Here is a 22,948-nt window from a genome sequence, read left to right as displayed (position 1 = left end):
ACTTCCGTCAATCAACAATCTCGTCCAAGGAATGGCAAAATTGAGAGCAAAAGTTGTGTAGTAGTGGAATACTCAAACGAGAAGTAGTATCAGGTTTTTTGAAAAGATCTTTAATGAAATGTAAACCATACCGATTGAATTATAATACATTATATTGTTAATGAGATATACGTGTAAATTATACATGTTGGACAATAATACGTATGATTCATCTGAAAATAGTTTCAGCTTGTATGACCTTTAATAATAAATACTAAAATATAATATATCTAATATCTTATATTTGATCTTTACAAGGAACTATAAATGTTGGCGGCAGTACATAATATTCTCCTACGTGTCAAATTTATATGATACTATATCTTTATATGAATTTTATGGAATGGAAATCTTTTTGAATGAATGCTATATGATACAATACAGCTTGGAGTAATGACTGACAATCGTGGTTTTCTCTGATGTCATGGTACATTAACGTGGCTAGGGTATTCCACTTCATGACATTATTAGAATAGAATATAATTATAAGTCAAATGTTATAATTGAATAAAAATTATCTATATAGTGATTGATGTTGACATTTAGATGTTATAAATAGAGTAACGCTCACAATTTTATTGGATTTTCGGGTATTTCACATCATACCAAACAGCTCAAAAGGATCTAAACAAAATTATGCTTAATTGAATATTCTTGGTGAATCGGTTATTATTGTTTTTACAAATTTGTTAAATATTTTCAATTGATGAAAGTAAAAACTGCAGTTTAATTAGATCGTTAGAAAACAACCCTTATGATTGAAGAGGCAGTCTTATTTTTTAAATATATACATGTAGACCTCATCCCAGAGAAATGTCTCCCTAACCTTATCTAAAAGCCTTAACTTACGGTATCTAATTATTAGAACGCCAAAACTATTTACATTTAAGGTTTCCTAGCACAACCAGCATTCACTTACGACAAATTGTTGAAAAAAAATTATTTTTGTATTTTGGTCCATATTAAACCAAATAGTATATAGTTGTACATATTGTCACTGTTGTCATGGTAATTACCTATGTACTGTAGACTTTAAGGTGTTAGTTAGATCACCTCAAGCTAAATGAGAAGAAAAAAACTGATATCAATGCTATATCTTTTTTCGTGTGCATCAGTGTGTGTTTGTGAATAATTGGTAGACCGGAAAGACACTAAATGTTACCTACGCAATAGATATAATCCCCTTACAATAACATTTTTTAGGGATTCTAAGGACTGTTCAAATATCAATTAACTATGACAATCTTCAATAATGGTAAATTATACAAAAAATGTTCCATAATATAAGCATAGGCCAAACATTTCATTTTCGTCAGTATTGTTTGGGCAGATTTACACACTGGTTTTGACCTATACTTTTATATTATAATCTGAAATAATTGAGGTACAATTGAGTTCTTATCGAAAGAGTTTATAACTATATGATTATATATATAATTCTCCATAAATCATTAACCAATATTAAGCTGGAGATGATCAAAATGACATAATACAGAATTATATTGATAGCTATGAAATAGCCAGTGGCTGTAGCCTTTCACATTTATAGACAAAGACTCATATATCATAAACTTATTGACATTATTTTGTTTAATAACAACGATTTATAAATTTGTAATTGTAATCTATAAATAAACAATCTAATCAAAATCCTATAGGTAGAATAATGGAAAGTTGAATCGGACACAGCCTATGCAAATCTATGAATCAAGCTTTTTAGATAAAAACTGTCTTCAATTATGTATTACAATTTTGATTTTTATTCTTAAAAAAAGCACAGATCTCCTTCCGAATATATTCCTTTAAGTAATTATTCGGAATAAATTAAAATAAGTTTAAATGGTGTTTTACGTCCTTCTTTTTTTCATCTGAATAGGCTGTAAAGACGTATTCTAAATGGTATTTTTTCAACTTTCAAACAGTTGTAAAGTAAAATTTGATGGTTAGAAGTTGAAAAATAAACATTTTAATATTTCAAAGACATATAGACACTAGTAAAATAGTAAATTATGGTATAAATATTTTTGAAATTTGGAACAGTAGAAATTGATAACTAATTAATAACTGGTTGTATAACTATTGTTATTCCAGACAGAAATGTCGGTTGTTTATTTAGTACTGACTATAGCCTCCCTATATCGTAAGTATCGGATTTTTTTTTTACTTAATACACAAACTGTCTACTAAAATCGGCCAACCGAAATAACTTTCAGCTGGTGCAAATAAAAAACAAAATGTGAGGTACTTTGTCTATAAACACTAGGAAGCTAGATTGTTTGCTCATTTTGTTATTTAGTGTAAAAATATCTTGTATCAAATGAACATCTCCCATTTGGTAATTTTATTTATTCGATGAATATCTGGTTACAGCAAATGAAGCAGCAGAATGGACTACGTGGACAACATGGTCACCGTGCTCAGTTTCCTGTGGAGATGGTGTCATTGATAGAGCTAGGACCTTGATACCAGGCCCAGGTGAACCACAGTCGGATAATCCGATAACAATGACAGATAAATATTCCTGTTACAGTGGTATCTGTCCTGGTTAGTACCTATATCTATATGCCTAGAAATACCTCCAAAGTATCCATCTCTTAAAGTTTCCGCAATTTAGTCTTCTGACAACCAAAATGACCATAAGGGCTACTTTGTTTATCTAACAACAAAAATTATGCTCATTCACTTAAACATTACTCGTAATAAATTCGAGAATTGACATTATAGTTGATGGCAAATGGACAAGATGGGGATCATGGAGTGAATGTAGTAAAGCTTGTGGTGGAGGAGAAAGGAAGAGATTTAGATCTTGTAACAATCCTAAACCAACAGCATCTGGAGAAAAATGTAAAGGTCTCAACTGGGAGAAAGAAGATTGTAACAAAGTGGATTGTCCACGTAATTACATTTTTAGATCAACTAGATAAGATAACTAAACTTTCCTATGGATAGACGACCGGACTAATACACTTTCTATAATCTAAACAGGCCAGAAACTGACCCACTTCTTAGAACGTTATGCCAAATATTTTATACAGACAGGATGCATGTTACTTGCGCTGACAAGGAATTTTCAAGATTTACTGGAAGGTACGAGGGGTGCGTGTTATACGTACTTGCGCATTATATTCGCAATTATACAGTAGTTACCAAAACGGTTTTCAGAGACCACTGTTTGCTTTTTCAATCCAGGTAAAAGGTAACGGAAAATCACTTTTTTTGATATACCGGTATGTTTATTTTCAGCGACACCAACTAATTTTGATATGAGTATATGTAATGAATCGTATTTTGAATGTGATAGTGCTACCATGTGTATACCTATAGATGAGCAATGTAATGAATTAGTACAGTGTGATGATGGTAGTGATGAAGTCAAATGTGATGAAGTACTTAGAGTACGAGAAGGGGGTGTCAGATATTCTACAGCTGATGGTAACGGTAAGACAGTTTATGTGTTTAAGAAGGCATTGATTTATATAGATTTATGACTTTAGTTTTGATATCTTTAAGATCGACAAGGAATAGGCATATAAATGGCAAAGCTTACCTGTTCAGCTATTACAATGTGCACCTATGAGTCCCACGTTGTAGACATTTTATTTTTGTGACTTCAAACCTGTACACACGGAGTATAAGTATTGCTCCTGTGTTTTTCACTCCAGCTTTTATCAGTTTATTTCTGATTTCAGGTTCTGGAAAAACAGAAATTTTGTCAGTGGTTCTTGGATTTGTGTTTTTACTGACATTAATGTTAATATTACATTAGACAAACATAATAGACTGTGTGCATTGCGTTCTGTGCTTTATGTAAACTTTACGAACAAATACTATTTATATTTGTGCTTGGTTGTTTTATGTGTATGTATATTTGGAATGCACAGATTTCTTAAGATGTGTATATAAACCTGTTACTTTCTTGGATTTAAAACTATACATGTCCATAACAAAATCTGTGAAAAGTGCCAATACCCATAGCATTATGAATGTTGAAGTTCTATAACATTAAAAGGATTTATTTTAAAGTTTGTATAAATGCATGGCTTATAATTATATTGTTGGAAATATCAGTGTGACTTGTTGTGAAGAATTGTGCCTTCTCTGACTTATTCTGAACCAATTTTATTATCTAATTTAGTTTATTTTGCACACTAGTATTTCAGTGGAATATAGAATATTATGTAGTACCTTCCATTTGGAAATGGCTAATATGTTGAGCTATTTATCAAAGATGGGAAAAATGTTTGAGCAGTTTATCAGAGATTGGATATAATTTGGAGCAGTTACAGAGATGGGAAATAATTTTAAGCAGTTTATCCGAGTTTGAAAAGAAATGAAATGACTCAGTCCTGTTTAAAAGGAAACACATGACTCATGACTACTTTGTTATTAAACGGGTTTTAGATGTAAAAAGATATTAAGTTATATGAGACTTGCTGCCAGAAACCGACATCTGAGGCCTTAGTTTCAATCTTTATAGTTATACATACCAAAAATGAAGTGAAAGGAGTTAATTTTCGTAAAGGTCATATGATAAAGCTATCTGAATCAACACTAGATATTACAGGTCACTATTCTTTGGTTTTCTGGCAGTTTTTCAGGTATCCACTGAAATGTTATAATTGTGAAAAATTAAGAGACAAGATGTTTCTGACAACAAGTCCTTCTATATTGTCTTTTAATGTAAATAACTCTTGTTCATTCCTTTGTATGTAAACTCTCTTGCTTATAGTATAAGAGATTAAAAAACTTACAATACAACCCTGTTTTCACTGGTTTATTTTCAGGAGATATTTATTGGCCAATATTTCATACAAAGCAACAATAAATCTGTATATGACCTACCTAGTTCCAGAAAGTGAATCTCATTTTCCTTTGAAGGAATATGTTACAACAGAATTTACACAAATGATTTTATTTTTTTGTAAACACAACATCATACGATATAAATGAGGCAGTGCTAAACATAATAACATACAGAAAATAAAATTGATCTCTCCATGATCATGTTAGCAATAATATAGAGTAAAATGTTCGAAATATTTTATAAAAATTTGGATTTGAATGGGAAGCAGAAGGGAAATAACTCTAAATAGGCAAGAAAACAAAATATTTATAGATATCATGTCTTAATTGGATACCTAACCTAACTATGCTTGTGGAGTTTAAACAGAAAATACATGAAAATATTAAACATAATATAAATGATTTACCCTGCATTACTACAGGTTTGCTAGCTATGGATGAGAAAAGGTTTCAAAAGACTTAAAACAATCTATTATACTTTTTGCTCTGAAACTGAAAATATGTAAACATGACTTGCTTACATAACACAATGTGTCTTTGATACCAAGTTTATGACACTGACAGGTCATTCGAAAAATTAAAGTCCACCATTTTTCCACAACACCTATTGACCAAAATCCATACCAGCACCTTGTTTACCACGAGAATCGGACATTGATTTAGCTATAGTACGTTTCATCTCATCATCACCTTCCTCATACATCTTCTGTAATAATTTCATCATACTAGCATTGGGATCTTCTTTATCTAGATCTGGTGTTTCTCTGAAATGATAATAAAATTTTTAGAAGGCCTTCAATTGTTACCAAAATTGTACCAAATAACATAACTTTGATTAATGTGTTTAAGTAGATAGTTTAAAATTCTTTTTTTATTGCCAGTGTGAAACATTAATTGTGCCATCATACTTTTATGCTGGACATGGAGGCCATTTGGCTGTGCTTCACTGTTTTGATATCAAGAAATTAATAGAATTAACATACTTTGATTTTTCTACTTTTTTCTTTTCCACCGCAGTTACATGTGACCAGATTTTGCCAACTTCTTTCTTTTTTAACATCAATAAAACCATATCAGTTTTTACCTTAAAAAAATCAAAGATGAAAAAACAACATATTATTAATTATGTTCCTCAGTCGACTAAAAACTAGATAACATAACTTATAAAAGAGCAATTAATCAGAAAGAAATAAAGATTTGTAATATTCACATGACGTCAAATTAATATCAATGTCCTTATCTTACGATTGTTTTTAAGCATCATAGGCAATACCATGAAGTATGCCATCAGTGAAATATTACAATAGCACACAAGATTTTGTTTATTGTATCATTCAAATGACTATAGACTTTATAACCTGTCACTTTGAGACAGGGCAAACTTCTCCAACCGCAGGAAAACAAGTCGAAATATTTTAAGGTCCATCTTGTCCTCAGGTAAAATCAAACCCAGAACCCTCAGGTAAGCAGAAAATCATTTTAATTGCTCAAAACAAAGATAAACCGGAAGAATCAATAAATTATTTGCTCACGTTAGTAATTTCTTACCTTATGATAGCTTGCTGAAGGATCAATTTCTTCACATAAATGACTGTGATATAATTCATAATTTTTATTATTTAAACCGTCAATATTCAGTTGTACTGAGCTAAAATAAAAATAGTGTCAAATAAGCATTTAAAAATCTGATTATTCAAATTTTATATTACTTTACTATGAAACAATAAAGGCTTGTGTTCAGTACTGACTCTGATCAAAATGACTAGTTCATGTGTATAAGTTATAATGAAAACATGCTTGAACTCTGGTCTCAATATTTGGAGTACCGTACAAGAATGTGTCAAGGTGGAATATATAGAATTTTTTTTTAGAAAACTTACCAGTTAGTGAATTCTGATCTTATTTTCTCCTTATCTAAATTATGAACATTATTCGAGGTTACGTAAAGTTTCATAAATTTGTCGGATTCGTCCCAACCTGTAATACAAAATGCAAAAAGTAGAATACAGAAATTATTTGTAATCCTAATTTCTATATTTTCATAGTGTATAATGTCAACCAAATTATAAATACATTGCAAGTTGACTTCAATCACTATGCACAGTACAGTATTTGAATAAATAAAAAAAAATATGATCAATAGCATATTTGTATAGCCTACAAGAACTAACTCCATTATAAAAGAGTTGTGATTGAAAGGAGACAATTTACACCTCCCCTGTTTCCACATTAACTACATCAACAAAGACCAATGATACTTACCATATTTTGTAATTTTTTCTTTGATTACAACACCAGTGGATTTATTGTCACCACTAGCAGAGCTTGATGCAGGTTGAGGAGCTTTGTCAACCATTTCCTGTTGTTTACTTATCTCTGACTCTACTTTTCGAATTTCTACAGTTAAAAGGTTTTTAACTCTTTGACGCGTAGCTTGACTGTTAAATTGTTCAAGTTCTGTTAAATCTTTCTTCAACTGCAAATAAAATCATAGTCGAAATTTTCTAAAGAAGAAAAGCGCTTGAGTAATGTAATAGTATAAACATAGAAGGTTTGAGTATTTATGAGGCAATGATGACCATGTTCACATTCACTGAATACATCTACTGTCAAGAATACTAGTCAACTCGTCTCCATGTCAACTTGTCAACAAAATTTGGTTGGAGAACTCGTCTACAAAAGTTTACTTGTCTATAATATTTGCCGTGTCAACTCAACAACAAAACTAAAATGATGGGGAAAGTGTTTTCATACACAAGAACTGCCTTCATTATAAAAGGGTTCCTATTAAGAGACAAAAATTGATTAACAATTGATTTTATTTTTCATACTGTAAATACACTCTTACAGAATATCCGGGAACTGCTGACGATATTTTGATAACATTTTTTCGGTGTTAATGTAAATTAAATATGTATATAGTAATGTCATGTGTTGTTTAGTCTAAAACTTTGCAGTTGTCCTAAAATCTATTATACAAACTTGCGAAATTAATGTGATAGGCTTAATTAGCCAGTGTCTTCCAGTTTCGCTTTCGCATAAGGCGATGATATTATTCAGGATAACATTAAATTAAAAAGAGCTAACCTCATCAACTACAAGGGAAGCCATTGTTAATTCTCCAACAATCTAATGTATAAATTTAAAATTCAACAATGAATGTTTGAAGGCAAATAAATATCTATTTTATCTCTCGAATATTCTAAGAATAACAAGCCCACATAGAATATTCACATGGGGGTTTTTTCCAGTGGATTTCCGCGCTTCCGGTTGTGCGCCTTAAATTAGAGTTTGGATCTTTAAGTTTTTTAAAATGGAACTATGACCGTAAAGACATACATTTTGTTTCATAATTTTTTGTTTATTCTAAATGACTTGCATATCATGTTTAATGAGTAAACAGACAGAATAGCCTAGAATGCGAAGCGTTAAGCCTAGAATGCGAAGCGTTCTTTAAAATGAAAGTGTTGATCTTCAGACTAAAGGGTCATAACAGTAATAGTGTTCTCTATTTTTAATTTGCAAAATTGTGTTGTAGAGGTGACGGTTAAAAAACAAAACAATTTTCTTTCAATCAGCTCTGCTCTTTGGCTGCCAAAAAATAAATAAATTTCTAAATCCAAAATTAAGACGACCCCCTTTCTATGACAGGTCACGTGATATTGATTTCCTTCCTGAAGTAAGGGCAGGGTTCAGCTTCTAATTTCAATAATTAGTCAGAGATTAATGTTATAATTGTGATGTAAACAAGTCAAGATGACGGTCTGGCGAAAAACAGACGCAAAGACCAAACTCTGTGTGGCTATATATAACTTTGATGGTCAAGGACGTTGTAAATTACCTTTGGAAGTTGGTGATACACTGCAAATTGATGAAGAATGTGATGGGTGGTACAAGGGTTTTGCCCTTAAAAACAAAAAACTCCATGGAATATTTCCTAAATCCTATGTCAGTATTAAGGAATCAATCACTGAAATACATGGTGGAATGGAAATCGTCACTCCCAGAGAACCAGCAGTGGCCCAAGAAATATCAGCAGTATTGAAGGAATGGAACCAGATTTGGAAAATGTTATATGTCCTTCGTGGTAAGGACTTTGATCGGGTGAAAGAAATGCTAAATGAACTTTTAATATGGAGACAGAAAGCCTTGTCTAGTAAATTAACAATTGAAGAATTGGGTGCCTTACAACAAAAGGTCACAAAAAAGATTGACTTTGGAAATGCTCTATTAAATCAGGATCTTGTGGTTCGTGATAAAATGGGAAATGTCTTAAACCATGATAAAAATAGTATTATTGAAGTGTTTAGACGTCATGTTTTAGCGGCAGAAAATATCAAAAACATTAAATTAGAAGATGCTGGAATCGAAAATGAAAATGAATCAAAATTTTCGTGGCCAAGTACATTTAATTTATTTGTCATGTTGAGAAACTTTGTTGTTAAAATTGGAGAAGATGCAGAAATAATCATGAACTTGTATGACGCCAAAGAGGCAGAGTTTATAAGTGAAAACTATGTTGTTAAGTGGACTAAGGAGGGTGTGCCAAAAGATATTGATATGTTGAATAATTTTAAAGTTGTTTTTACTGATCTGGGTACTAAGGACAGATATCGTGAGAGAGTGTTTCTCATTTTTCAAATTGTACGTATTGGTGTAATGGACCCAAAATCTCTGAGTCCTAAAAATACTCAGAGAGTTCGCAGACCTTTTGGTGTGGCAGCTATGGATATTTCAGAAATTATTGCTGGAACTAAAGAATTCAACGAGGACCAACAACATTTCATTCCTTTTCAACAATGTGGTGAAGAATATATGGACTCAGTTGTCAAGAAAGTAATAGTAGCTAAGGATATTAACCATAAAGGACAAGGGTTATGGGTGTCTATGAAGTTATTACCTGGTGATATTAAACATGTACAAGAAGAATTCCCTCATGTTATTACACAGGGATGTTCTTTTGCCAGAAAAATTGGTTTCCCTGAAGTTATAATGCCAGGTGATGTGAGGAATGATATATTTGTAACTGTTATGAGTGGAGAATTCTATAAAAGTGCTACTAAAACAACTGACCGTAATGTTGAAGTGACAGTGTTGGTGTGTAACAGTCGAGGTGATGCCTTACAAGAAGTGATTAGTTATGGTTCAGGAGATTCTATGAGTGGAGAATACAAATCAGTGGTTTATTATCATGAAGACAAACCCAAATGGTTTGAAACTCTAAAAGTCACCATTAGTTCAACTGAAGAAGAATTTCGAGGTCTTCATTTGAAATTTTTATTCAAACATCGATCATCAGCTGAAGCCAAGGACAAATCAGAGAAACCATTTGCTATGTCTTATATTAGACTCATGAATGAAAATGGTACAACTATGGAAGATTGTGTTCATGATTTGTTAGTGTATAAACTAGAATGTAAGAAACATGAAGATCGTGGCTACTTAAACTTGCCAACAACCAAACGTGAATTAGAGCATCGCTTTGCCAATCATCCAACAACTGGTAAAGTTCATCTACAGTCCAAGTCAGGAAGTATAGTCTATAGTAATAAAGATTCATTTACTATTCAAACTTTTGTATGTTCTACTAAACTAACCAATAATTTAGATCTGTTAGGTTTATTGAAATGGCAGGAGGTTCTTCACGATACCAAAAATCTCCAGAAACATCTTGAACATCTGATGAAAGAAGGAGGTGAAGAAATTGTCAAATTTTTACAAGATTTACTTGATTCCTTGTTTAATATTTTAATGCAGAACACAAATTCTGAATTGTGTGATAACCTTGTATTTGATGCTCTTGTTTATATTATTGCTTTGATATCTGATAGAAAATATCACCAATTTCGACCAGTGCTTGATGCTTATATTGATTCTAATTTCAGTTTTGCCATGGCATATAATAAACTTATGGCAATATTGAAATATTATGTTGACAATGCTAATGAAAAGTCAGTACATGAACAATCATTATTATGTGCTATGAAATCATTAGAGTATATATTTAAGTTTATTATTAAGTCACGTCAATTATTTGCCTTGATTAATGAAGGGAGGGGTAAACAGCAATTTGAAATGACCTTAAAACAATTATTATTGTCTATTAATGGTATGATGATGTATACCAGTGATCAGACTCTCCTAATTCAAGGAGCAGCATTAAAATATATCAGCTCTATTGTAGCTGATGTGATCACTGTATTTGATCCTATAGAATTGAGTACTCTGATGGTACAGTTTATTGCTAATGTGCCTCGTGATAGACTGTCCCGTCAGAAAATGAAATGTATTAATGATCTTGTGCATACTGATTTATTTAAGAGATCTGATTGTAGGCCTGTTTTAATTACTGCCATATTTCAGCATACTAAAACAATGATGGATAGAGGTGTAGAGGTGGAGGAATGCATTGATGTCCTGAGTGATATAATGCATTGTCTGTATCAGCCACAAACTGGACTTCATGAAAGTGATATTAGTATAGTTACACGTGAAATACTCAGAACTGTCATCCAGACTGCTATTGGAATGGATAGAAAATCTAAAGCAGTTGGCAAATGTGTAGCAGTGATGTTAAGTATTTTACGTCAAATGAGTGAAAATCATTATTTTAACTACATTGAAAGTTTTCCTACAAATTTTGATCTACTGGACTTTCTAATGGAAATTTTGATGGTTTTTCAAGATTTAGTTGGTAACAGTGTATTTCCTAAAGACTGGGTTGAAATGATGTTGATACAAAATAGCATAATATTACGAGCATTGCGTTTTTTTGCCAATACTATCCATGACAAATTTTCTAATCCCTTTGAGCAGCAATTGTGGAGCAATTTCTTTCACTGTGCGAAAGATTTCCTGACACAAGATGCTTTACAACTTGAGCGGTTTTCAATAAACAAGAGAAACAAAATAGTAACCAAATATAAGGACATGAGAAGGGAAGCTGGTTTCGAGATCAGGTCTATGTGGTTTAATCTAGGTCACAACAAAATAAACTTCATTCCTGATCTGGTCGGACCAATTCTAGAAGTCACATTGATTCCAGAAACAGAACTGAGAAAAGCCACCATTCCAATCTTTTTTGATATGATGCTGTGTGAATATACCCAACCCATACCCAAGTCTAACAACAGGATTCAGGGTAACTTTAATTTGGTTGAAAATGAAATGATTACCCAACTGGATATCTTGGTAGAAGGTGGACGAGGTGATGAGGAGTACCAAGAACTGATGTATGACATTCTGTACAGCATGTGTCTTGGTCACTCTACTGTAAGAGAACAAGGGCTTGCCTTCGTGGAGATGGTTAGAAAGTTATTGCAAAGATTACTAGAGTATCGATTGATCATTAAAGATGAAGTAAAAGAACACAGAATGAGTTGTATTGTAAACCTGTTGGATTTTTACCACGCCATCAACCGACAAGAGATGTACATTAGATATCTGCATAAGCTCTATCATCTCCATCTGGAGTGTGATAATTTTACTGAGGCTGGTTACACGTTAATGTTGTATGCTAAACTATTGAACTGGTCAGAAGATAACCTTCCACCAATGCTGCACAATAATAAGTATCCAGATGCTATAACACACAGAGAACTCAAAGAGAAGCTGTACTATGATATTATTTCCTGCTTTGACAAGGGTAAAATGTGGGAGAAGGGTATAGAACTCTGTCGAGAACTAACGTTACTCTATGAACAAGAACTCTTTGATTATGTCAGCTTGAGCAAAACCCATAAAAGACTGGCAGAATTGTATGATAACATCATGAAACAGATGCGTCCAGAACCTGAATATTTTCGAGTTGGTTATTATGGTCGTGGATTCCCATCCTTTCTACAAAATAAGGTATTTATTTATAGAGGCAAAGAATATGAGAGATTGGTGGATTTCAGTTCCAGAATGCAGATTTTATTTCCAAATGCTGAATTGATGCGAACACTTGACCCCCCTGGTGACGATATAAAAGATTCTCCCAAGAGACATCTACAGATCAATGCTGTGACTCCCATCATGGAACTAAAACACCAGTTCCAAGGAAGAGATGTTGGTGAACAGATACTCAAATATTACCGAGTCAATGAAGTGCAGAAGTTTACTTTCTCAAGAAAATCGGATGAAAGTCCAAATGATATTGCTAAAATGTGGCTAGAAAGGACAAATTTGGTAACTTCGTATCCCTTACCAGGCATTGTTGGTTGGTATCCCGTTGTTTCAACATGTACTTTCGCTGTTAGTCCGCTAGAAACTGCCATTGAAACACTAGAAAATAAGAACAAGAAAATCCACTCCGCTATTGAACAACATCGAATTGATCCAGCTATTCGTGTTGATAATTTAAGTATGTTATTAAAGGGTGTTGTAGACCCAGCTGTTAATGGTGGAATCTCTATGTACAAAGTCTTCTATAATGGTGAATATATACTACAGAGTGATAGCATGGAGAAAGATTCCGAACTGGTGGAGAAACTAAAACAATTAACATTTTATCAAGTTACCCTGATTAGAGAAGCCTTGATGATTCACCGCAGGAAGGTTCCTGAAGATCTGAAACCATTGCATAGCAACATGGAACAACGGTTTGCGGAAATGTGCAATATAATTGAAAGAGAGTATGGCATTAGAGTTGCAGACAAAGGATTTGCCAGCGCATCTCTAAGAAGAAATCAGTCAATAGCGAGTACAACAAGCATTAGATCCAGTGAATTTGCCCAAAGTCCACCGGCTGTTGACACAAATCTTCTGACACCAAACAAGAATTCTCCAGGTCATAGAGCACAATCTGTCTGGGTTCGCCCTGACAAGACTAATTCACCATCTCCAGGAAAGAGTCTTCAGTCAAAGGTTGGAAACATGATTAAACGAGCATCCGCTGTCGCCGATTCTATAACTGATAATCGTAGTATATCAGAACAACCTATTGAGCTTAACGAACAACTTGTAGCCAGAAGACCACCTCGACCAGAATCTGACAAAAGTCCACGTCCTCCAAGTAACCAGTTTAGACCAGATCAGTTCTTAAGTACAAGTTCTTTAAGTTTGGCTTCCAATACAACTGTAACCTCTGACACCAGTGATGCGTTTTCCTCAGATGAACCCCCACCCCTCCCTGAAAAGACAGCTTATGCTGATTATACCAATACTGTGGGTATGGAAGGACCAGCATTACCAAGACGAGGTTCCAGTACCCCATCTATTAAGAATAAACCGCAACCACCCCTTCCAGTTGAGGCTGAACGAGACAAACCTCCACCTGTACCTAAAAAACCTCACTAAATTTGAAAAATGCTATCATTATCTTCTGCTGTCATGACATGTTGATATTTTACTAGTATTAATTTAGTTTTTATACATATTTTAAAGATCTGTGTAGTTATTTTATATTTAGATATCCGCTAGATTTTAGATATGATTGTAGTAAATTATGACACATTCATTAAGATCGATCAAACGCTTCTGTATTTCAATTTGTTATTGTTAATAGTTCATTGTCATCGTAGAAATTCTAGTCCCAAGATTTAGGCCGGAATCTAAATGATACTTGATCTAATTCATTTAAGATGCATCATTCGAATTAAAGGTATACTACTTCTTTATATGACTAAAAAATTGATGTTAAAATGTTAAAACTTGGTAAAAATGAGTCTTTGTTCATCTGGCGTCAAAACTACACGACAGAATCTCTCTTTAATCCAATATATCCATACAACTAACAAGTAATATTTCATTTAACTAAATAATCCTGACATGCTTAGATGCGTGTTTTAATAATTAATTAGTTTATTGGACATATCGTCTTATATCGGGATTCAATTTTTTAGTCATTTTGGCACCTTGCCCAACAAGCCAACTGATGAATATAATATCAACTTGCTGACCAAGTTTGAGACTTAAAATTTTATGTCCAGTCTAAGAGGTAGTATTAGTTCAAGTGGATAATTAAGTACTCAAGCGTTTTCTCCAGAAAAAAAGCTGTAAGCGGACGTAATTTAATTGCGCATCGCTTCAGATGAGTAATCTATATATACACATGTGTAACAATTACTTGTAAATTCGAAAATAGACAATTAATGTCCGGTTATGTGAACTTTGTGTCCAGTGTTAAAATCTGAGCCTATTTTTAACGCTGATAAATAGCTGTTGTGCATAATGTATAGTATTTGTGATTTGTATTAGGAAGTACTGTAGTTTATTTAAACTTTTTGTTCATATTTCTTTTTAATCCTATTAATATAATATTTTGATTATATTTTATCATTATTTAACTTCCTGATATTGCATCATGTTATTTTCTTTTATATAATGGTTATTTTTGTCATTAAGATTTATTTTGGCTTGAAGCAAGGATTAGGACGAAAATGCCCACACTTTCTCACGCCTATACCTCTACATCAGTAACTTAAATTGTCAACTAATATAAGTAGCATGTTTATAGTAACTTCTTTTATCATTGTAAGATGAAACTCCTTCCCAAATTATTATTCATAGAAATGTTTTAAATGGTAACGAGTACCTGTCTGGTCCATCGAAAATCAAAAATACTGTTTAGAAATCTGATTCAATACTTTTCACCAAGTTTCCTTCTTTTTCCTATTCTTTACAGTTCTGTAACATTGAACGAGTTAAAATCTGAAACGTTATTTTGAATCTGTAATGTAATCAGAATGTTGTTTTTGTCTGAGTAGGGAGGTTTTGTACTTTTTTCTTCAAGAAATTGCATAGCCTTCTCTTTATTTCAAAGGTGATGCATCGTAAATTCTCTTTTTAGATACTGGGAGTGAATATGAGGATAATGTGTTTCCTGGTCGAGAAATTTACATTTGACAAAAAGAGTATTGACTATGTATATCATTTAAATCGACCTTACTTTCAGTCAATTTATATTGTTTTCCTTGGCTATAATATTATGGTGCTAATTTTTTCATATTTTTTATATAAGATCCGAAATCTCCAGCAAGATTTTTTCCTTCGTCATTGTGTTCGTAGAATCTGGTAGAATTTTAGATGCTTTATAGTCTTTATACTTAATCGTTGCCTTCCATGCTGAGAGTTGTGTTTGTCCAATATTGTCCATAGGATCTTAGAAACCTCAAAGTATTAGGACACTCTTAATCATTCCAAGCAAAATCAATTCTTAGGAGGTAGGGCCAATGGACGACACTTTACTGATTGATGCTCCTGACGATGGAACACACATACCGTTAGTAATGATACGTATATGTATTTTTGATACACATTTTATAACAAGTTTAACATCAAAGAACAAAATCAAAGAGTTTTATATAGTTAAACAATCATAGTGGTTGTGTACAGATTTCAGTTAATGTGGTGTTCGACTTGAATACTTAAAATCAAAAAGAAGTTCCATCATGATCCATCATGCTAATAATAATGGCATAACTCTCAAATTTCCCTAATTGAAAGTAGAGGTTGTACATTGCCAGAGTTGAAACGCCAGGCACCACATTACTGGGTCTTATATCAAGTGTCTTAATGCTTTTTAATAGAAATAGAAATATCTACAAGCTATTTTACCATAAGAAACTTATGAAACTAATATGGATATACAATATCAATTTGTTACTATAATAAATTTGCTAATACAATACAGATTTTGACTTTTTTTTTATTTATTGAAGATCTTTTGAGGAGATGCCAAGACTAATTCTTTGGTGTTCAGAGAAACAAACTGAAAACCTGATTTAGATTGAAACTACTATTGTACGCCCAATCAAAACAGAATTAGCCTCTAAAATCCCTAAAAGGGGTTAAACTGTTCATGTCTTCAGTGACGATGCAAGAAGTGCTTCTTCAGTGTATGACTCTTTGGATGACAATGATACGCCTTGTACTATGTAAGATGAAACTATCCAATTTAATTCCTATTTAAAAACACTGCTCATTGGTATATCCCTATTCGTGACTTATTTGATCCTATATTACTCGATCAACCCAGCTATCAGAAGACAAACGATACGTTAAGACAGTATAGATCTGATAACGGAATACCAGTATTAATTTTCACAATTCTTATGGAAAGAGGTTGATGGGTTGCTATCACCGACAATATTCAGCTCTATCAGATGTGTCGTGTTTTCAAAGTAAGACTAAAGTTCTGAGAGGTTATGTTTACAACAAGTCTTTGATATATATGTTTCCGTATATTATCAAATTATTAATGACGTTTTTCCTGTTAAAATTGAAACGAAGCCTGCATCCTATTGATATACTATAAACTTCCCATTCAAAATATCTCTAAATATCAAGCATTAGAGTTAATGTTTTAAGATTCTAGCTTTGACCCGGTATACAGCCTCAGTCGTTCATGTCTAGTGGTTCGAAATGGAGTCATCATATGTACTTTGAAGATAATCAAAGGCTGCCAAAAATTCCCGTCTTTATTACCGCTAAAATGGAACATAAACTCGGGACGCAAAACTCCATACCATTTTATTCAGTTTTATAGTCACCGATATATTAGTAGTTATTCCCCATTTCATTGACATTGATTCAAATAGAACATTAAATACCAACACTTTTGATCAGATGTGATGCATGGTCAAAGTCTGTTTGCTTTTATATCCTTATCAGATTAGTAGGTGTTTATAGTAACAACAAACACCGGAAAGCAGGAGCCGATTACTTTATTTAATAATATATAAGAGCTATTACACAATTAATGATAAATAATAATTTCACAATATCCCACTAAACGTTCAATATGGATTGAGAATTTACTAACAGCCACCCCCACCCACCGCTCCCCAAAACAAAAAAATTCTTTCGATATGAAATAAGATTTTAAGTACCTCTTCTGTCGAAGTCGACGTGAGCGCAGTGTTCGAATTTGGAAATCGATCCACAACAACTGACAACTGGATCGAGTAGGACGCAGATTCAATAGAGCTTGAGCAACTGACAGTAGCTGAGATGTTTTGTACCATCTGGTCCGGCGATAATTGGGAAAAAAACAAAATCTATATCTGATATATTGTACTTTTTGTATCCAAATTGAAACGTATCTGATATGCAACACGAGCCTATATTTTTCGACCCAGAGCTTAATACAGGAGTTATATTTGGGGCAGATACTTTTAGTCAACAGCTTGGTCTGCTACGCCTGATTGCCTGATCGAGGAGATTATGGTTAGCACTTTTCAGGTGAATTGAAAATAGCTCACACGAAGATCAAAGCACACCTTCGGTATTCTAGCACACAGTAAGTTAAGTTTGGCATCTCATTAACATTTTACTCTCCGTCCAAGTGGTTGGCGAAATATATTTTGTTTCTTTGTCTTTGAAAAGGGAACGACGTCTGGTGACCTTGAAAAAGTATATAATATTTGAATTGTACTATTTCCTTTTTAATGCATTAAATAAATGATTCGTTTCGATGTTTTGGAATTTGGATGCGCGCAATCTGTCACTTAATACCCTTGAGCATTTACTATAGAACTTATTTTACACAGAACGTTATTGGATTTGTCTTGATCGTTTAGAAAATCTACCAATCCACATCTCTTTTAACAGTCATACAACAAATATACCACTAAACATAATCCATATAAACACAACAATATTACATTGGATAACTTGGATGGAGTTTTCACCATTATTAAAATCGTCAACAATTACTTGAGCCGTGTTTCCGGGGAGATATTTTTTATAAGATATTGCCTTGCCTTCTGGTGTACAATATTTTTTACGCTGATCTCCTATTAATGCCCGTTCTATCAGCCTATCGCAATATCCCAATCCCAAGTCTTTTGAGCAATCACAGATGTCCATTGCATTTAAAAACTGTTGACCAAGTTCATCTCTTCGCAATTTGGATATGACGTAACTACCGATATCACCATTAAGACATGCGTGGTTTCGATATTTTTCAAGAGCGGACAGACACTGGCCACTACAGTCAATTAAAACGTCGTCATGGTAACATGTAACGACCACATGTAAAACTGCTGAATTAATCTCTTTGCTTAAAAACTCTTTCCAACGACAACCGTCAATAGCTTCATTCTGATATCGAGGTAGATGTCTTTGGCATGACTGGATTGACTTGCGAGTCGTACACCATGGTCTGATTAATCTATGAGCGGGATAATAGGTAATAAAACCGTAACACATTTCATCTTGTGTTCCATCACCTTGACAAATAGGTGGATTAGTAACAGGTAATTTATAAACACATTCTGTATGGAGCTCATCTCCAGGTAGAATTTCAATAGGCGAGTTGAAACTGAAATTTTAAAAAGAAATGCATAGAACCAAACATTTTACTGACAAGTTAATTATGACCAAAGTGCTGGAATAATTATTATTTAAGTCAATAAGACATATTACATAATTATTTATCATTACCATAAAGCTCTATGCTAAATAATCAAACAATGTGCTTGATTAATTTTAAAGCCATGTAGTAATTGTTTTGCCATTCATTTAGGGCACGTTAACGTTCATTGTGCTTGTAGCATACGGGGCCTCTCAATTCTGCCATTCGACGCCTTTTCCCATCCAACCTGCATCACTGACGGGGGATAACCTGGATAGAAACTCTGTACGTTCTATTTGATCCGGGACCAATCTTCTATACTTACGTATTGATAATAGGACTATCATAACTATAAATTAAATCATTAGTAATATCTCGAACTTTACTACCATTTCTATATTGAGATATTATTTGAGATAAACCTGAAACAGATAAAAACAGCATGAAAAAATATGAATTTAAATCAAAGTAATCTCTTACCAAGTTTAAGTTATTTTGTCATGCCGCTGTGGTGTAGCATTCATGCTTTGTAAGTAACTTTAGTATGGAATGTGCATATATGGGCATTCGTTGAACAGATAACGTTTCGAAAGAAATCGAGCAGTTACCAGAAGACTCAATTTTGCGGCTGTTCCGGGTGAGTAAAGGGGAGTGACAGATTGGAGTAATTGGATCCTAAACGATTGCTTGCAACTGATGGCATCTTTGTTAATCTAATTGACTGCTAGATCGCGCATCAACAAATGAAACATCCCAGTTGCCACAATGTGCAATAAATTGCAGCACATATATTTGTAGTAGAATTTGTGGGAATCTGTTAGCATCTATAGTTCATCGCAAATGCTATTATACATCGACATCCTCAATGAAATAAATAATGCATAATGAGATGAATCACTTACCGAAATAATGCATATGATTGATTGCTGACGTAATATAAATGGGAGTGTCAAACATTTCTCTGGTACATTTAGAAGCACAAACAGAGTCAACGGTTACTGTGGTTTCTGGGAGTGAAGGATTTAGCTGAATGAAATCTTGACCTACTACTAACATTCCTGCGTCGTTTTTTCTTACATTTGGTGTATAATACAGACGTAGGCCTGATGCGTCTTCTAAATTCGAAAGCTTCTCGGGATTGTTCCAATGTACCTGAAAATAAAAAGGTAAATAATCTATCAAAAATAACCTCAACACTTGCCCGGCCTAATATTGGCCATAACAAAACATAGAAAGGCTCTTGTGAATAAGGAGTGATATCATCCTACTATTTGAACCATGGATTGACAGACAATGGCAATGAATGAATGGTTTTTTACTACCAACTCCGTAAGTAACTACATGTAGGCCTACTCTTTATTGCCGAATACGTCCTGATATACTCAATGTTAAAAATATGATATCACCTGTAACGCTGCTTTTCTGTAACCATTTTTTCCCAATCTGAAACCAGTATTATTATTTACACATTCTCCAGCACTACCTACTGTCCATGTACCTATTATATCTAAACATTGTGGATGAGCCAACATAGCACAGGGATAGGGGCCTGGTGGTACATCTATCTCTGCTGCAAAATACAAGGAAACAAATTCTATGAATTTAATTTGAAAACACAAAATCATAAAACTGGTAAATCGAGATTCAGGTTGTTTTTCGACATTTAAGAGGGAATAACAAAGCCATTATCATACCGAAACGGCTACATGGAACAAACCATAAAACTCTTGAAAATATCCTGTATTTTTGTTTCAATTGTTTAAAATGTATCTGCAGTATATCAAGCGTTGAACATGCAGACGGTTAAATAAATACGCTTCTGCACCAATATAACACAATATCATTTCTTAAAACATAACTTGATCGAAAGACAAACAAATTCCATCATCAGTAGAGATGATATCTCACTAGACAAAATAAAACTTGACAGTCTAGGCCATGAGATTATCTGAAAATATTTTATGTTAAAAAATGCATAACAGGGAAGTGTTTCTATAGCCGGCTTACAAATTCCAAACTGCAGAAGAAATAAATAACGGTTGGTGATACATAATAAGTGATAGAACTCTAAAACCTTTCGCCCCAATATTTAATACTCGACTCATTTAAAAGTAAAATATCTTTAGATAATAACGTAGACGTATTGAATCGATCAAAACAGCTTGGTCGTTCCAGATCGCCCCTTGATCAGTCACGAGTATGCCTAGTGTTTAATATTAAGTGAATTTCCCCTATAATCAGAAATTATATTAAAAAATAGTATCTCTTTAAAGACAAATTCTCATAAGACTCAAAAACATAATAAGATAAATATTAAATGATATCTAAAACCTTGATGTAAAGCGAAATTTTAGTCAATATTCTTATTATTTTAATGATAACATTAAGGTTTATAATCGTTTAGTGTTTCTGAAGAGACGATAAAATTTCATAGTAAAATTATATAAATAATGCTGTAGCGTTTTAATGATGTATGATTGATATATCAGAAGGCACGAGTAAAACAGCACACTCTAAATCAACATCTGAAGTTGTCACAACCTTTCTGGATTTAGCATGGAATCCCGACTGAAAACATTTTTTTTGAAAGGAATAGTAATATTATACATCAATATTTCACAAACGCAGAGTAATCCCAAAGTATAATTCATCATATTATAATGCTTTATGTATCATTTGACCTTAACTTTGAGTTATTAAGGAATCCTTGGCCCTTGATACTCTTATTAGTAGCAAGATTAACCATATCAACTCTTAAGCCAAACGCCAAAATAGACCTCAGTAAAAAGGTATCTTACCGGAAGTGTCGCAACCAAATGCTAGTATATGATGAGCCAGTTGTTTGTTATCTAAAACTGGTTGAGTAGCAACAAGATGATAGTCTCGATCAGTAGGGAAATCAAATATCATACAATAATAGTTGGTCTCTCTTGATGGAACTGGAACCCTCTCTTGGAATTTCAGCGTTATATTCCGGATATCTGAAAATACAAATTCTGTGGATGAGAGTTAAGTTGGTGAAATGGTAAACATGGTATCACAATCTGATTAACATTGCGAATGATAATGTAAAATACTCTAGCCCTACAAGGATGCTTTCTTTCTTTTACGGTTGTGTAGCTTTGTATTCATTTTACTATTCTACTATTAGTAGTTAGGAATTACCTGGATCTTTAAATACAGAACAGTTGAGATTTCTTTCATTACAATCTAACCATTTATTCATCTCTTTACACAGTGGACTGTCCATTGGTTCACAGACACCTAAATGAAAAAATATGTTACAAACCAGTGTTCTATACCTAAAACTGTTGATTGGCCATTGGGAGTGGTAAGACACTTACGCGTACATTAGAATCTGGCTCTTATTTGCCACTACAGGACCACTACAGGACCTGGTGTGCTTCATCGTTTGTGACACTTTTATTTTATGTTTGAATTTTACAAACCTGGATGGGATATTGCTCTCTTTAACTTCGGTGGAACACTTCCCGGTGACCATACACATCTCGGATCACCAAGTTCCTCACCATTACTTTTACCATCACCGTCACTATCCAGTCGACATAATCTAGTCCATAACTACAATTTTACAAGGATATCATATTAAGTATATGGCTTATGTCCGAAAGAAATCTGAGCACAAGATATCAGGTTCTGTGGCAAAGGACGTTAGGGTTTTACCAGGAAGTGAAATTCTACATACTTAGTAAACTAAAAGAGCAGGACGTGTGGATTATCCTCAGGCACGGGTTTTCTTCCCCTATAAATTCTTGATTTTCTCTTTGGTTTAGCACCCCCCTCACCCCTCCTCCCCCCCCCCCCCCC

At 33.3% G+C, this 22,948-nt stretch overlaps 4 protein-coding genes across 4 annotated transcripts in view; 2 read left to right on the top strand and 2 right to left on the bottom strand.

Moving 5' to 3' along the window:
- Positions 1-2,136: 2,136 nt before the first annotated feature.
- Positions 2,137-3,805, top strand: LOTGIDRAFT_162203 (hypothetical protein; the record flags this gene model as incomplete). Its single annotated transcript, XM_009058171.1, has 5 exons — positions 2,137-2,179; positions 2,410-2,583; positions 2,764-2,934; positions 3,283-3,477; positions 3,729-3,805. The coding sequence occupies 5 exons, from the start codon at positions 2,137-2,139 to the stop codon at positions 3,803-3,805; spliced, it is 660 nt and encodes a 219-aa protein (XP_009056419.1).
- Positions 3,806-4,806: 1,001 nt separating this feature from the next.
- On the bottom strand, positions 4,807-8,055 carry LOTGIDRAFT_232875 (hypothetical protein). Its single transcript, XM_009058170.1, has 6 exons — positions 7,930-8,055; positions 7,105-7,318; positions 6,723-6,819; positions 6,391-6,490; positions 5,826-5,926; positions 4,807-5,606 (listed from the first exon to the last, which is right to left on the bottom strand). The coding sequence occupies exons 1-6, from the start codon at positions 7,951-7,953 to the stop codon at positions 5,447-5,449; spliced, it is 696 nt and encodes a 231-aa protein (XP_009056418.1). The 5' UTR covers positions 7,954-8,055; the 3' UTR covers positions 4,807-5,446.
- A 543-nt stretch (positions 8,056-8,598) lies between these two features.
- Positions 8,599-16,456, top strand: LOTGIDRAFT_232874 (hypothetical protein; the record flags this gene model as incomplete). Its single annotated transcript, XM_009058169.1, has 3 exons — positions 8,599-13,689; positions 13,771-13,989; positions 14,047-16,456. 3 exons carry the CDS (start codon positions 8,599-8,601, stop codon positions 14,119-14,121), a joined length of 5,385 nt encoding a protein of 1,794 aa, XP_009056417.1. The 3' UTR covers positions 14,122-16,456.
- A 1,919-nt stretch (positions 16,457-18,375) lies between these two features.
- Positions 18,376-22,948, bottom strand: part of LOTGIDRAFT_162200 (hypothetical protein) — a gene marked incomplete at both ends in the record, with an annotated part of 9,898 nt that continues 5,325 nt past the window's right edge. Inside the window, 7 exons of the mRNA XM_009058168.1 lie at positions 18,376-19,087; positions 19,446-19,542; positions 20,023-20,272; positions 20,527-20,690; positions 21,919-22,101; positions 22,286-22,384; positions 22,570-22,702. Coding sequence (XP_009056416.1) covers positions 18,376-19,087; positions 19,446-19,542; positions 20,023-20,272; positions 20,527-20,690; positions 21,919-22,101; positions 22,286-22,384; positions 22,570-22,702 — 1,638 coding nt within the window. The remainder of the gene's footprint in view (positions 19,088-19,445; positions 19,543-20,022; positions 20,273-20,526; positions 20,691-21,918; positions 22,102-22,285; positions 22,385-22,569; positions 22,703-22,948) is intronic.

The sequence above is a fragment of the Lottia gigantea genome (genome assembly GCF_000327385.1).
Source record: "Lottia gigantea unplaced genomic scaffold LOTGIsca_33, whole genome shotgun sequence".
Taxonomy (NCBI): domain Eukaryota; kingdom Metazoa; phylum Mollusca; class Gastropoda; family Lottiidae; genus Lottia; species Lottia gigantea.
This window is presented reverse-complemented; position numbering and strand designations above follow the sequence as displayed.

Excerpts from the sequence above, each read along its gene's own strand:
- LOTGIDRAFT_232875 (XM_009058170.1), bottom strand. The coding sequence starts at position 7,953 with ATGGCTTCCCTTGTAGTTGATGAG. Across the intron at positions 6,820-7,104 it reads AGAAAAAATTACAAAATATG|GTTGGGACGAATCCGACAAA; the intron begins GTAAGTATCATT and ends TTTGTATTACAG. Across the intron at positions 6,491-6,722 it reads AGATCAGAATTCACTAACTG|CTCAGTACAACTGAATATTG; the intron begins GTAAGTTTTCTA and ends TTTTTATTTTAG.